Source organism: Drosophila sulfurigaster, chromosome X (assembly GCF_023558435.1).
Source record: "Drosophila sulfurigaster albostrigata strain 15112-1811.04 chromosome X, ASM2355843v2, whole genome shotgun sequence".
In the NCBI taxonomy this organism is placed as follows: Eukaryota; Metazoa; Arthropoda; class Insecta; order Diptera; family Drosophilidae; genus Drosophila; species Drosophila sulfurigaster.
Window position 1 is genome coordinate 11,286,881 of NC_084885.1, and position 15,076 is coordinate 11,301,956.

Below are 15,076 nucleotides of genomic sequence, written 5' to 3' on the forward strand. Positions count from 1 at the left end.
AAAAACCATGAATAATGCAAACACATTTAGTTAATACTTGATGCTGGGAACAGGTTTGTTTAGTATTTTTAAATGCTTTAAGATGCAGCATAAATAAAGAAATTATAAATAATTCAAGTAGTTAAGATTAAAGCCTAAACTTTTGCTTTAGGTTTTTATATTCAAGGATTTAGATGAGTTTGTTTTAGCCATTTGGTATGCTTTGATTCAATGTACATACATATTTATTTTTCTCGATTCTTAACATCGTTATAGTTAAAAAAAAAAACGAAATAATTTTATTGAGTTTTGACCCTCACCTTTGAAAAAGTTTCATTTAAGCTTTTCAATTTCTATTCACAATTTGTTTTTTCTATTTTTTCGTTTGTTAATTTAATGCATTAGCATAGAAGATTCTGCTTATTTTTGTAGAATCTTAAGTATTTAAACATAAACCTAGTTAAACTTCTTTCTAAACACTTATTCCACAGTTTCATTTATGTTCTTTCAACTCGAAATCGATTAAATTTTAGTTTTGCAAATGAATTATTATTATTTGCTTAAGTGCATTGATAAAAATAATCTTAAGAGAGTGCTTTCTGTGATTTCTTCCAATCGGAAAATGCTGAGTGCACAGCAAATAGCAAAAACACAACAGAAGTCAAAAGCAAATTAAGTGTTGAGTTAACTTGGAATACTGTTGTCTCTTGGAAGCACTTGTGTGCTGTTGGTTTAGGGCGTGGCAGTGGCCATGTCATCCACATCATCGTGCCACACAAAAAAAAAAAAAAAGTGTTTAACACAATTAAATTGCATTTGTGAGTTGCAGTTGCTAAAATGTGTGAGATTTTTCACTTTCCCAGCGTCAATGACTACGTCATTTTTTTCTGTTTTTTCTGTTTTTTTTTGTTAGCCTGTTGCCTGTTTTTGTTTTGTGTTATTTGTTTGTTTGTTCGTTCGTTGTCACAGATGAGATTTGAAATCTCTGCTAATGGCCTGGGTAAATGCATAATGTAAACCTTAGATTACACTCGCTGGTGACCCCAACACAACACACAACACAACAAAAAAAAAAAAAGATGCCACCTGTTTGGTTGTGGTTTTTGGTTTGGTTTTTGGTTGACTATCCTGCCCGGAGGCTGTAGGGAAACTTTGTGGCTATCCATTTCCATTTGCCAATGGCTCCTCGGTGGCGGTGAAAGTTACAAGTCGTATTTCTCTAAGTAACTTTTGCAGTCCACTCAATTGGTTGACAGCTTTTCCAATGCAATCATGCTGCATGCTGCATGCTGCAGGTGGGCAGCTGCTTGTCGCTTGTTGCAACTTTGTCGCAGGTGCGTAAATTGTAAAAAGCATTTAAGTAATGTAATGAATTTTCCATTGCAATGAAATGAAATGCAATAAAATGAAATTAAGAAAAATAGAATTGAATGAAATTTAATTAAATGAAATGGAATGGAATGAGATGAAATGGAATGAAATGAAGTACAATGAAAGGAAAAGATATTGAATGAAATAAAGTGGAATGAAATTAAATGTTATCAAATGAAATTAATAGGAATACAGAGAAATGGAATAAGATGGCATGAAACGAAAAGGAATGAAATTAAATGGGTTTGGAAGCAATGAATTCAAATAGTAGGAAGTGATCTGAAATAGTATGGAATGGAATGAAAGGGAATGAATTAGAATGATATGCAACGAAATGGAATGCAAGGGAAATGCAATGAAATGCAATGAAATAAGATGTAATGGAATGAAACGCAATGAAATGAAATGGAATGGAATGTAATTTAATGAAATGAAGAGAAATAGAATTTTATGAAATCCAATTGAATGAATGGAATGGTATGGAATGGAATGGAATGAAATGAAATACAATAGAATGAAATGAAATAAAGAGATATAGAATGAATAAAGTGAAATGAAATTAAATGTTATCAAATTAAATTGATTTGAATAAAGAGAAATTGAAAAAGATGGCATGAAATGAAATTAAATGGAATGGGATGAAATGAAATGGAATGAAATGAAATTAATTGGAATGGGATGAAATGAAGTGGGAGTGGAAACAATGAAATCAAAGGGAATGAAATGAAGTGAATTAGAATGGAATGGTATGAAAGGGAATGTATTAGAATGATATGCAATGAAATGAAATGGAATGCAAAAGAATGGATTGAAACGGAATAAAATGAAATGGAATGGAATGTAATTTAATGAAACAGAATGGAATGAAATGGAACGGAATGTAATTTAATAAATCATAATGGAATGAAATGCAAATGAAATGAAATTAGATAAAATTGAATATGAAGAGAAGAAAATGGTTTGCAAACAGCGTTGGCAGCGTTTGATGCTTCACATTTGGGCCAAACACATTTTCATGGCCACAAATTGTGTGACACACTTTGCTTTAAAGCGTAGCATGCGTAATGGAGTTAGCTCAAAATTACATCGTATGATATCAAATTGAAACGCAAAGCTTGCCAAAAAAGAAATGATTAGATTAGCTGACTCAGCAGTGGCAAAACACAAAACGACAACAAAATAATGCCAGAGCGACATTTTGATAGAATCTCGAGGGCATCATTGGAATCTGGGCTATATAGAGTAAGCAGAAGAAACTGAAGTAGAAGAAAAATAAGAAGAAGAAGAAGGTGTAATAACGCCACAGTTCATGCTTCGATGCGTGCACAAAGATCGTGAGAAAGCTGTAATGCCATTTCATATACTATAATATGTATATATATACACTTGATATCAGACTTTTGGCCAAAAGTCACACGCAACTTTTGTTGTTAACAACAAACGAACGAATGAACGAAAAAAAAAAATGAAAGAAAAATACAAAATATAAAGAAAGAGGAGAAATAGTTATTTATGCAAATTAGTTTCTTGTTTTGCTGCATGTTTGTTTGCTTGATCGCGGGGTGTGAGTGTGAGTGTGAGTGTAGGGGGGGAAGGTGGGAGGGGGATCGCATTTTTCTGAGCTTGAGTTGGTTAACAACATTTTTCCATTTCCTATTGTACAATAACCGATTTGGTCGCCCAGCGAAATGTTATGCAAATTTGACAACTTTTTTGTTATTTTTTTGGTTCCCTCAGTCGAGGGAAAATTGTTGCGTCCAGACAACATTTTTGTTTTGTTTTCGGCTTTTTTTTTTTGGCTGTTGATGCGTTGCGCAACACGCAACGCCCAAAAAGACACCCGACCAGACCCAGACGACACCTCAGAAAGGTAGCCAAAACCAAAAAACAAAAAAGAAGTGAGATAGTGCACAAGTGGGGAGTGGGAAGTGGGGAGTGGGAAGTGGGGGAAAGGTAAGTGGCGACAGGTTAGCCTAGTTTGCAGTGAGGAAACCAATTTGGCCCCAACCCATAAATGGAGCCGATCGTGAACCAGATTCAGATTCAGTCGCTGAGATTCCAATTCCGATTCCGCATCGTCGCTCCTTAAAGCAGCAACAACTTGGATGGGATGGGAGGAGATCAGAGAGAAGAGGAGGAGAGGGCAGTAAAGTAGTCTGGTCAAGGAATTTCACTCAGGTTTTCTACGCTTCTCAATGCGTAAGAGAGAGAGGGGGGACTATAGAAAGCAGTTGAAAACTCTCCGAGTCTGTGTGTGTGTGTGCTTGTGTTTGTGTCTCGAAACTGGCCGAACAGGTGAAGTCGTATTGCAAACTGCAAAATGCGTATCCCAACTGCTGTTGCTGCTGCTGCTGCTGTTGCTGTTGAAAGTCTTATCCGTGTAAATGCAACAACAGAGCTGGCAGAAAAGCGCAAGTGAAACGAATTATGCGTGTCTCAATCGAAGTCTCAGTCTCGGTCTCAGTCTCGGTCTCGGTCTACCATATGTTTATAGCCCAGAGCCAGCGGCGATAAAAAATTGGCAAGGAGTGCTTTGGCTAAAATACCTGAAATACTCACAAATATTTATGCACTCGCAACAGCCAACAACAACTAAAACAACAACAACAAGACCTAGAGAAATTATATAAAATGAAAGAAATTTCGCGAATTCATTTGTCAAAAAACGAGTTGCGATTTAATTACAGACGACACGAGATTATTTTAATTACCAAACACACATACATACATACATATATTATATATTAAATTGAAAACGAAATTATTTTATTACAAAATATTAACAAACTTAATGTAATAACCGTAATTTTCAGCAACTTTAAGAGTAAACTACAATTAATTTAATGGCAAAAAAGAAATCCTCAATTTCTAGCATCTATAATTGAATTAAAAGCATAAACCAGTTGCGATTATCGCAACTTTTTATTGATAGCTCTTTTATGTGGTAAAAAAGTTGCCACACAAATCTCTCCCAATCTCATTACGAGAATAATAAATTTGTTTTGTTTTGGGTTTGTTATCAAAATCGGTCATTACTCGTATTTTGGGCGTAGCCCTCTAAACGGTTAATGTAATCTGTTTGTATTCATTTATTTCCCCCCCCCTTCGTAACTGACCACATACAAGAAGCCGAGTTCTATTACAAAACCTTTCGGCATCTGATAAGGCGTAAAAAGAAAGAAATGTCTAAAAAAGAAGAAAGAAATAAAACCGAACTCGACAGACGTTAAGCAGAGTTGCATTACGAATGCTATTCTAAGTGGTTTTTTTTTTCTGCTTCAAGATTTTCTTCTTCTTCTTCTTCTTCTTCTTCTTCTTCTTCTTGACTAATAAGCTGATTTTCGGCCTTTTGTTGCTGTGGCTCAGAATGCATTTTGGAATAAGGCGTCTTATCGGAATTTATATAGCCTTTTGTGTCGAGTTGGAAACAATGCAACTGAGAATGGATACAAAATGGTAGCATTTATGACTGGCCGCCTGGCCTCAAAGGTATTGCCTATATTTGTAGGACTGCACAGAGAGAAATCCGAGTTTAAAACTCGAATCTAGTTAAGTTGAGTACAAAAATATTCGCTCTCGAAATTTGGGATTAAAATTTAATACCTTTTGATTTTTGTTATCTATTTCGCCTTTTTTTTTAATGTTCAACATATATGTATTATGACATAATATTATTTAACTAGCAGTTATAGTCTTGAGCTGTTAATAAGTCTTCATAATATAAGCCAGAGCTTTGGCCTGAATAAGTTTCCCTATAATGTATCGTAATAATCTTAACATATATAAAAACTTCAAGAATTCCTTATCTCCGAATCTCACAGAACTTGAACCCAGGACCTTAGAAACAACACGAAGAATATTTGGCTACAACTCTACCAACTGAGCCATGAGTAGATTGAAATTGTAATCGATTGATTCTAGTATTGTCTAGTATTTTCATCTAGTATTTTAGGTATATTTGGTCATTTGAATACTTAAAAAGAATTAATTATACAATTAAATACTAAATGAATATTTAAAAAATACTACAACACCTTTTTTTTTGTCTGTGTATCTGTTGTGCTGCACTATCTCAGGTAGCCTGGCAATAAAGCTGTGAGCGATCGACTTCTTGTTCGACTTTAATTTGTTGACATTTTCATTTCCTTATCGTGTTTCCGTTACATGGTTCAGTTCAGTTCTTATTTGTGTTGTTGCCTTTTGCTGTGCTCTGTGTGCGTGTTGTGACAGTCAATTTGGGTTATTGTTACGAGTACGCATCGATTGCTTAACCCGCTTACGCAAGTGCAAAACACACACATTGCCACTCGCACACACGATAACGTAAAGCGTTAACGCTAAAGAATGTGAACCCGATTCAGATTATGCCAACAAGCCAGAGCTTCTTCATCGGAATCGAATCGAATGGAAATGGAAATGTAAATAGAAATCGAATCGAGATCATTTGAAATGTCAAGGTAAATGTAAACCGATTGATGGCAATGCCCTGCCAGCTATTTGAATATGGAAATGTGCGATCAAATGTTTACCACACGGGTAAATATCTTTAAACCAAGTGCAGCATGATGGAAAACAAAACTAGCTACGGCATTTTCCATTGTTTGTAACGATTCATTAGCTGAAAGCGCCTGAGAAATTGTTGTGTTTGCTTGCTGAGCTGAGCTTGGCCATAAGTCAAAGTTGAGGGATTCATGGCAGCGACTGCTGCTGGCTGAAAAATCGAAAAACCTCATTAAAATCTCAGCAGCTGCAAAAGTTACGCAGTCACCAAAAAAAAAAACGAGAAAAAATGAAAAACGAAAAGCGAAAAATAAAAATAAAAATGAGAAACACTCGTAAACGAGACAGCACAAAAATTCCGACACAGCCAATTTGATAGATGCGCTCAGTGGGCAGTTAGCCCAGTTAGCAGTTAACAGTTGGCAGAAGTAAGCCATTTAAGCCATCAAATTGCGCTACTTGCACATTTTGCAGAGCATGCGAAATTCGGCTACTTTGTCGTGTTTATTAGCTTATTGTGGATTCGTTCATCTTTTTTATGTTTTATAGCCATTTAAAACAATTTTGCTTCTTTTTTGAATTTGCATCCAACATCATCATAATTGCGATTGTGATTGTGCTTGTAATTGTAATCGTCATTGTAATTGTAATTGTAATAGTAAGCGTAATTGTCTCCAAACGTACATAAATTCGTCGTCGTCGTCGTCGTCGTCGTTGCTGTTGAGCATGCTCAGGCAATTAACAATTAACCGGGCTATTGACATTATTTTGGTTTGCTATTGTTGTTGTTGGTTTTGGCCAACAAGGCTAAAAGAGCTGAGCATAGCTCAGCATAACTCTGGCTAATTGTAGGCCACACAACAACACACAAAGATACAAAGATGAATCCCTCAGATACATTTTGATAAATTGTATTTGTTCTCATCTTTCTGGCAAAATTCTGAATCATTCTACGTTGCTGTTGCTGTTGCTTCTTGTTGTTTCTTTGGAAGTCACGCAATTGATAGCGCAGGACAATTTCAGATAGTCGCAAAAAGTTCAACTTCAGATTGCTTTCAAGTATTAATTGTGCGAAGACAACTGATAGAGAAGAGAGTGAGAGTCTAGACGACTGTTAAATGCACTGAAATAATAATATATGAATTTATCAGATTTAATAACAACTCATTTTTTTTTTACCAGCGTTGAAAATAATAAATGTTTATTTAGCTAGAGAAAGTTGAAGATAAACATGAATGCATTGATTAAGATTAAGAATGAACGACTTTTTTCGTCGAAAACTAGAGAGTGTAAAAAAAAGAGATAAATATAATTGATATGAATTGCGAATGAAGATGATGCTTTAGCTTTTCAACGGAAATCACGTTTCTCAATCACAATCGGGTATGTTTAAGACTCTCTTGCTTCGCTCTCAGCTGCGATATATCTATTCGAGTTAACATTAACAAGTAAGAAAGCTATCAATCGAGTGTGTTCGACTGTGAGATACTCATTTTCAATAAAAGCAAATCACTGCGATATTGTTCTGAAAATATACCAGATTAATATACTGAAAAATACTGCATCATACCAAAGGTTACTTTTGATATATTGATATACTGCTATATTTATACTCTTACATTTTAAATATACCAAATTAATATACCCTAAAAATACAACAATATACCAAAGGCTGTATTTGGTATATTGATATATCACTTCAATTATATTACTATATATTAAATATACTAAATAGGAATACCGAAAAATACCACAATATGCCAAGGGTTATATTTGGTATGTTAATATACCACCACATAATGTATATTAAATACATTAAATTAACATTGTGAAATATACCAAATATACCAAAGTCTATATTTGGTATATTCATACGTTTCCGCATTTTAAATATATCAAATTAATATACCGAAAATACCACTATATACCAAATTATAAACATTTATATACTGCTACACTTAAAATATACTAGATACGGGCTTACAAATATCATCTCTGGTATATTTCAAATGTACATATGTAGTAGTAGTAGAGTATATCAATATACCAAACGATGTATGTAGTAGTAGTAGAGTATATCAATATACCAAAAATAGCCTTTGATAAATTGTTGTAATACCCTTCTCTCCTCTGGGTGGCAGGAATACTAAGTAAAATTTGCTGACAAATTGTAATGAGAATTATTGAGATTTCTTGGCTCTATGTTAACTTAGAGTTAAGCTTGTTGCTTTGGCTAAACAAGTGCTGCATTTTTTTCGTTGGCTAAGCTTGAGCCTTGACCCACTGTGGCTGAAGCTTAGCTGCTACCTTTTTGGCCACATTTGTCCACAGCTCAAGTGGGCCAGTTGTGCCTTTTTTATTAACGCGTGTGTGTGGCACACGTTAGTGTCTTAAGACACCATTAACATTCTAGGCTAACATTTGACGCTGTTGTTGTTTGGGCCGGAAAACCGGTAACGCGTACTGCCAGCGAGCGAGTAGATGCCAATTTAACGTTTGCCATTTCGCAGTCGCAGTCGCAGTGGCAATCGCATTTTGCTTTCCTTTTCCTTGCTTTGTGAAAATGATATGCAGTCGCAAAAGGAAGTCAATAATTTAGCACATGGCTAATAAGTGAGTACAGTGAGCAGAGCAGAGCAGAGCAGAGAGTGAGCACGCTTCACAGGAAATCCAATCAGCCAAGTCGATGACGGGCAATCATCCGTTGTAGCCAATTGGCAGCAACTGAAGCGGCTAACGGCAGAGAAGACGAGGCACAAGTTGCTAAAGGAGAAGCGATTGTGAACTTGAAACCAAAAATGCAAATGAAACAAAGTGTCGCCAGTGTCGCTTCTGTTGTTGTGCTGCCTTCGAGGTGTTCACTCGACCATGGGAAGCAGCAAGCAGTAAGTGGCAAGTGGCAAGCTTGAAGCGGCAAGCGGCAACTGGGGTCTGGATTACGAGGCGTTACATGCAATGGATGCGATGCCGTCCGTAATTACATAATTTATTTATTAAACGCTGCGACCCGTTGACAATGACATTTCTTTATTATTTTGCGACGACGTCGTCGACGTCGACATTCGTAACAGTTGCTAAACGGCCTGGGAGCCGTTTTTTTTTTGGGAGGAGATGGTGGTGGAGGAGCTGCACTCGAACTTGGTTTTGACATTTGCCGCGTTACGGCGCGTAATTATTATGCTGATGATTTCAATTTCAGCTGTGGCATGAACATAAACATTGCAAAACACAATTCGAGGGCCAAATAACATAAAACAAAACCAGCGCAAGTAAAACAACGCTGTAATATCTACGTCCCATATCCATATTAGCCAAGTCAACGCACTCGCTGTCGCTCTCTTGATGCAATTTCTTGGCCGTTGCCGTTGTCGCTTTGCCGTGAAGCCATTGAAGTTGAAGTTGACAGCCGGGTCGAGGTCATTCCTCCACTGCAAACTTCTCGGTTCTTTTGCGTATTGAAACACAAACAAGCAGCTTAAATATACTTGCTTTTTTATGTTACCAACCAACCAACCAACCAACCACTTCCAATCCCAATAAGCCATTGAACTTCAGCTGCTGAAACCCTCATTCAATGGACTCGCCTTTACGTACGTGTGTTTGCTGCTGCGTTTGTTTGTAATGATGGCTTAGTAATAAATATACGCACACAGCGATTCAGATTGAGATTTATAGTTAGTTAGAACTAAATATTGTAGTTGTCTGCACGCATAATTAGCTTCGCTTTACGCACCTAACAGCCAGCTCTCTGCACAGTGGGACAATTATGGCATTTTTATGCTTTCAATGGTTTATGCAAATTACCAGCAATAAACAAATATATGCATATATAATTGCTTTACTTAAATGTAACTAAATTGTTGAGTGAAAATAGTTGAGTTATCGTTTATAGTTTTTGCGCACAACAAGTTCAAATTTTAATGTCTTTACTAATGAAAATTATTATACCAAATTTAAGACAGTTGCTCTAAGAAATCTTAAGTAGATTTATTATTACAATCTTTGTAGGGGAAATTAAATAAAGCTGCTCATATAAAAGCAAAGCGAAATCTGTTAAGTGAATGCTTCTTGTTGTTGAGCAGTTTAGCGTTTTAATAAAATTTACAGTTTATTAATGTTTATAAGTCTCATTTAAATTGTTAAATGTACCAAACTATTAAATGTATAAATTGAAAAATTTATTAAATTTGTGTAACTTGTAAATATTTATATTAAAAGTATAATTTAATTTTGTGTTACCTAAAATTCCAATTGCTTATCAGCAATGACCTGAATTTTTATACATATTGTTTAAAATTAATATAAAATAATAAAAATTTACGTATGTAGAATTTTTATACATACTGTTCAAAATTAAAATAAAATAATACAAATTTACGTACATATGTAAAATCTATATCATTATTTTTCATAAATTTAACATTAATTTTAATTAAAAATCAAAATTTCATTCATATTTCGTATTTATGTAACAGTAACGTTTGATCAATAAATAAATGCAGTTTGCTTATAATGTGAAATAAATTGTACAATAAACAATATTAAACTTACAAATGTGTAATTTATTTCAGGTATTGCTGAAAAAAATTAAATAAATATATATTTTATCCAATTAATGCATATGACATTTTGAAACTTGAAATATATTCTTGAGTAATAGTATAAAAAATGGCTGCAACTTTATACAAATATTTAATATACAATTTTAAAATATTTAAAGCATTGGTGGAAAGCAAAATTTATAATATAAATCTCAATTTGATCTCAATTTTAGCTCATTTATAAATTGTAAATGCAATATTTTAGGCATTTACATTTTATGAGTGTGCAAATTTTGTGAAAATGGTTGCAACATTAATGCCAATTCAAATTTCATACTAAATTATGTGCTTTACTCAAGAATTGTTTAAAAAGTTTGCTAAAGCAGGAATGCTTTTAAATTTCAATTAAAAGAGATCTTAACTTTGAATAAATAATAGTACATTTAAGAAAATAATAATAAAATATTTAATTTGCAATTTAAAAATAGTTGAAGTATTAATAGAAATCAAATTTAATAAAATAAATGCTTAACTTGTAGAGAAGAGAAAAGGAAAAGAAGAGATTTTCATTTTGATTAAATAATAGTACAATAGTAGTAATAATAAAATATTCAATTCGCAACTGAAAAATGGTTGAAGTATTGGTAGAAATAAAAATGAATAAAATACATACTTGTCTTGTAGAAAATGTTTGATCCTGTTCCACTGTGCAATGGCCGGAAAGACTGAGCCACTTTAGAAGCTTGTAAGTGCCACAGTTTGCATTGCATACCTCGCTCTGGGCAACAGCAACAGCCACAATCACAGCAGCAGCAACAGCAACAGCATCATTGTAAATGTGAATGGGGGAATGGGAAATGGGATTGCAGTCAAAGGCAAGCGGAAAACCATCAACGAATTTGATTGACAGTCAAAGCCGAGCGCAGCCCACCGCAAAACCGAAGCGGGCACAGAGCACAAATGAATTTGAGGCTAAAGCCAAATGAAACAACAGCAACAACAACAACAACAACAACAGCAACAGCAAACAACAACAGCAATAACAACTTCAACTGTTTTGCCTGGCTTTGGATTGTTTGAATCGCTGGCATGGCCGTGTTTACGACTAAATGAAATGAAACCGGAAGTTTGGCTGCCATTGCGGCGGGCACGTCCCCAACGGGTGTTGCTCCCCTCCCTCTCAACCACCCCTCCTTTTACCCGCTGCTGCCCTTCCCCGCACCGCGCGTCATTCGACGAATAAAGCCACACATAGTACGGCAAACCGAACTGAAGCAAAACCAAATCGAATTGTTTGCCATCAGCCAGCCAGGTTCGTTCAACTCGATGCGGCGATGCGGCGGCTCTTGACCATTTCAACAATTGAGTTACCACTGCAGTTGGCTGACAATTGAATAACTGGGAGGCTGTTGCAACAACAACAACAACAAACAACAACAACGCAGCGTTTCGCACCAAAAGAGCGTGCGAGGCTTTTGATTTTGGCTCTGGGCCACACCTTTTTGGCCAGAGTCAGAGTCAGAGCCAGATGTCGCATTTCGTTTGAAAAGCCAACCAAACAACAACAACGGGAACAACAACAGCAACTCAGACCTTCGCGACCACCGCTGAATGTGGGTGTGTTGACGGAATTTTATGATTATGATCAACATGTAGACTCTGATGATGATGCCTCAACTTTTGCGACACTATAAAAAAAAACTGAAGATCGGCCAGTGATAAGAGCATCGTATATATGTATGTAGTACACACATGTAGATCCCATAAACATTCCACAAATGGAGCAAACGTTTTTACCTGCACTTTTCATTTTTATAGTTTCCAATTAATTAAATGCCTCAAACGAAACCAGTTTCATTTTGCAGTATTCTGCTTAAAAGTTATAAAACAAAAAAAACAAATTTATAAATGTAAATTCATATAAAATAAAAATATTTTGTTGCATGAAATGTCAATGACAACGCTTAAGTATTTATGCTGATTTATAGGTGTAATTTTAGGATAAATAATTCATCATGACTTAGTAAAATATTTTGTTTATAATATCAAATGACCAATTCGTCAACTTAGATTAAATATTTATGTTGATTTATAGCTGCAAACTTAGGAAGATTAAACTCAGCTCAGCTTGGCTTAGCAAAATATTTGGTTATATGATAATATTTATAATATCAAATAACTCAATGACAAATTCTTGAACCTCGGATTAAATATTTATAAAGTTAGATAGCAATTAATTTAGTCTACAAGCATCAAGTGTTTATTTAACAATTGGATAATTGGCTATCGATTACATTTGGGAGTATGATATTTGTTTGACTCTTAAAAGTAAATCCTAAATTTGAAATCCAAACTTAAATTTACTGCACGCAATTGAGAATCAATTACAATAATCAGAACTGCTTATTTTTTTGAACAAACAAACAAACAAACGATGACTATTTAGAGAGGTTACAACTGTGAAATGAATGCGCAAATTGCCAATTCGTTTTCAATGCCAAGCTCACAATTGTTTATCGTTATATAAGGTAGCATTTGGACTAATTGCTTGCCAAGAGTCTCCTCTCTCGACTCTCGAGATTGTAGCGCATTTTGAAAAGTTTTGACGCCGCGCTGGAATTTTGTTATCGAATTTTGCATGTAATTACAAGTTTTTATTTTTTGTCGGAGCGCAAAAAAACAGAAAAAATAAAAACGAAACAATTTTCGCAGATTGTGTGAAATTCTGTTTCCATTGTTTTGTGCAAAGTTAACAGATCGTTTTGGGTGTTTGGGTTCACAACAATTCATTAGTTGCAATACATTCATAATTCGCACAATGAGTAATTATAATTGTCAGTTGTCAGCTGGCAAATTGAAATGTAGTAGGAAGTTAATTGCTCTTTGGATTATGCTTTATTATTCGTTATGTTATGTTTGTAATTGTGTGCTCTGTGAGTGCGGAATAAGAAAACAAAACAAAAAAGGAAAAGAATATACACAAGTGTATATATTAGTAGATATGTTTTTAAAGCACTTGAAAAGGCTTAAGAATCGCCCTGAACACCATCGCCGGCTTCAAGTTCGATCTTCTCATTGGCGGGCTTGTTCGATAGCTTCGATGCCTCGTATTTGATGCGATAGCTGCCCTGCGGATCATAGATTTTCTCCAGACGCATCCAATCCTCCAAGCGATTGTCAATCAAATGTTTGGTCACTTTATCGGCGCCATACTTTTGCTTCTCCGTGCACTTGACGCAGTCCGTCATCATGGCATCGGGTAGAATGTCTGCAATTGAAATGTATTTATAAATATACATATTTCAATTTCGTTTAATGTGTTTGTTGTTGTTAGCACGTTGAGCTTTTGCCCGTGCTTCTGCTCGATTGATACTTGTGCCTCCTTTAATCGATACGATCCTCGCTGCTGTTATCGATAGCAGCCACCCACGGCGTTGCCACATTATTCAAAAAAAAAATACTATTTTTGTTGTTGTTGATAGTTACCCTTTAGCATCTTGGCATCGGCTGTGCAGGGTCCTGCATTCTCCAGGCATTTGATATAGTTGTTAAGCAGCCGCTCCTGGTTGAGTATCTCATCCAGATCCACATTATCGAACTTGCTGTCATATGCCTCCCCAGTGGCATCCATTAAAGCAGCTGACATCGGCGCAGGCGCAGGCGTTGTTGCTGCCGGCGGATGACCGTTGACCGCCGCGAGGAGCAGCAAATTGAGGAGCACAAGTGCGATTGTTAATGGAAACATTGTGACGAACTTGAAACTGATGCAACTTGTGAACTTGTGTTGACAGCCAGCCACTTTATATAGGCCACAAGTGGAGCAGTTGTGGAGTGCGTGCGTGTTTTCAGGCAATTTGGCGACTGCCTAAATTGCGCACACAAATTAACTGCAATTGAATTATGATTGCCAGTGATTTGGGCATCGGCGTGCAACTTGCAGCATGCTCTTGGTCACCGTCCACGGTCCACGGTCCACTACTGGCCACCATTTGCCACTTGGGATGACAGCGTGCAAAAGCGCTGTTAACTGTTTAACTGTAAACTGCCGCAGCGCATTCTCGAGTATATGATTCTTGAGAATCTTGCTGACTTGCTGACTCGACACAGCACTTCCGCCAGCGCAATCCCGACCACTCCAAGAGTCTCAAGTCCAGTTTTGCATCATTGAACTGCACTCAAGCACGAGGCAGCAAAGAGGGCGCCATTGGCTCCTGCCACCTGCTAATGAACGTTTTTCTTTATTTTTTGGCAACACATGCAAATGAGGCTCGATCGCGAAACGCGAATGCGAACTCGAACTCGAACGCCTGCGTCTGACTTGGTTCATTTTTATTTATTCGCCTGGCTTTCATTTGTGACTTCATTAGCATAAATACACAATTTTCTATTTGGGTCTTTCGCTCGCTGAGTCTGTGCCAAGTTTGGGGCCGAAGTAGCAACAAACACAAAGAACTACACAAAAAAAGCCACCTGACCAGGTCGACACACAGCAGCAGCCTATCCAAGAAGTTTACCCATTTCCAGCGAACAGCCTCAGCTACAGCTACATCTACAGCTTCAACTTCAACTTCAGCTCTTTCTCTTTTGCTGCGTTCTGGCCAACTGGAATCGTAGCGACTGCGACGGCGACGCCGACTCTGGCATTGGCATTGGATTGGATTGGACTTGGACTATTGCCAATGGCA

The 15,076-nt window shown here is 36.2% G+C and overlaps 2 protein-coding genes across 4 annotated transcripts in view; one reads left to right on the forward strand and one right to left on the reverse strand.

Annotated features, from left to right (window-relative positions):
• The window catches only part of LOC133847266 (rhophilin-2), a 42,733-nt gene that overhangs the window by 5,855 nt on the left and 21,802 nt on the right, over positions 1-15,076 (forward strand). The gene's annotated exons all lie outside the window — the stretch shown is intronic.
• On the reverse strand, positions 12,817-14,165 carry LOC133847270 (putative odorant-binding protein A10). Its single transcript, XM_062282200.1, has 2 exons — positions 13,878-14,165; positions 12,817-13,659 (listed from the first exon to the last, which is right to left on the reverse strand). Exons 1-2 carry the CDS (start codon positions 14,134-14,136, stop codon positions 13,418-13,420), a joined length of 501 nt encoding a protein of 166 aa, XP_062138184.1. The 5' UTR covers positions 14,137-14,165; the 3' UTR covers positions 12,817-13,417.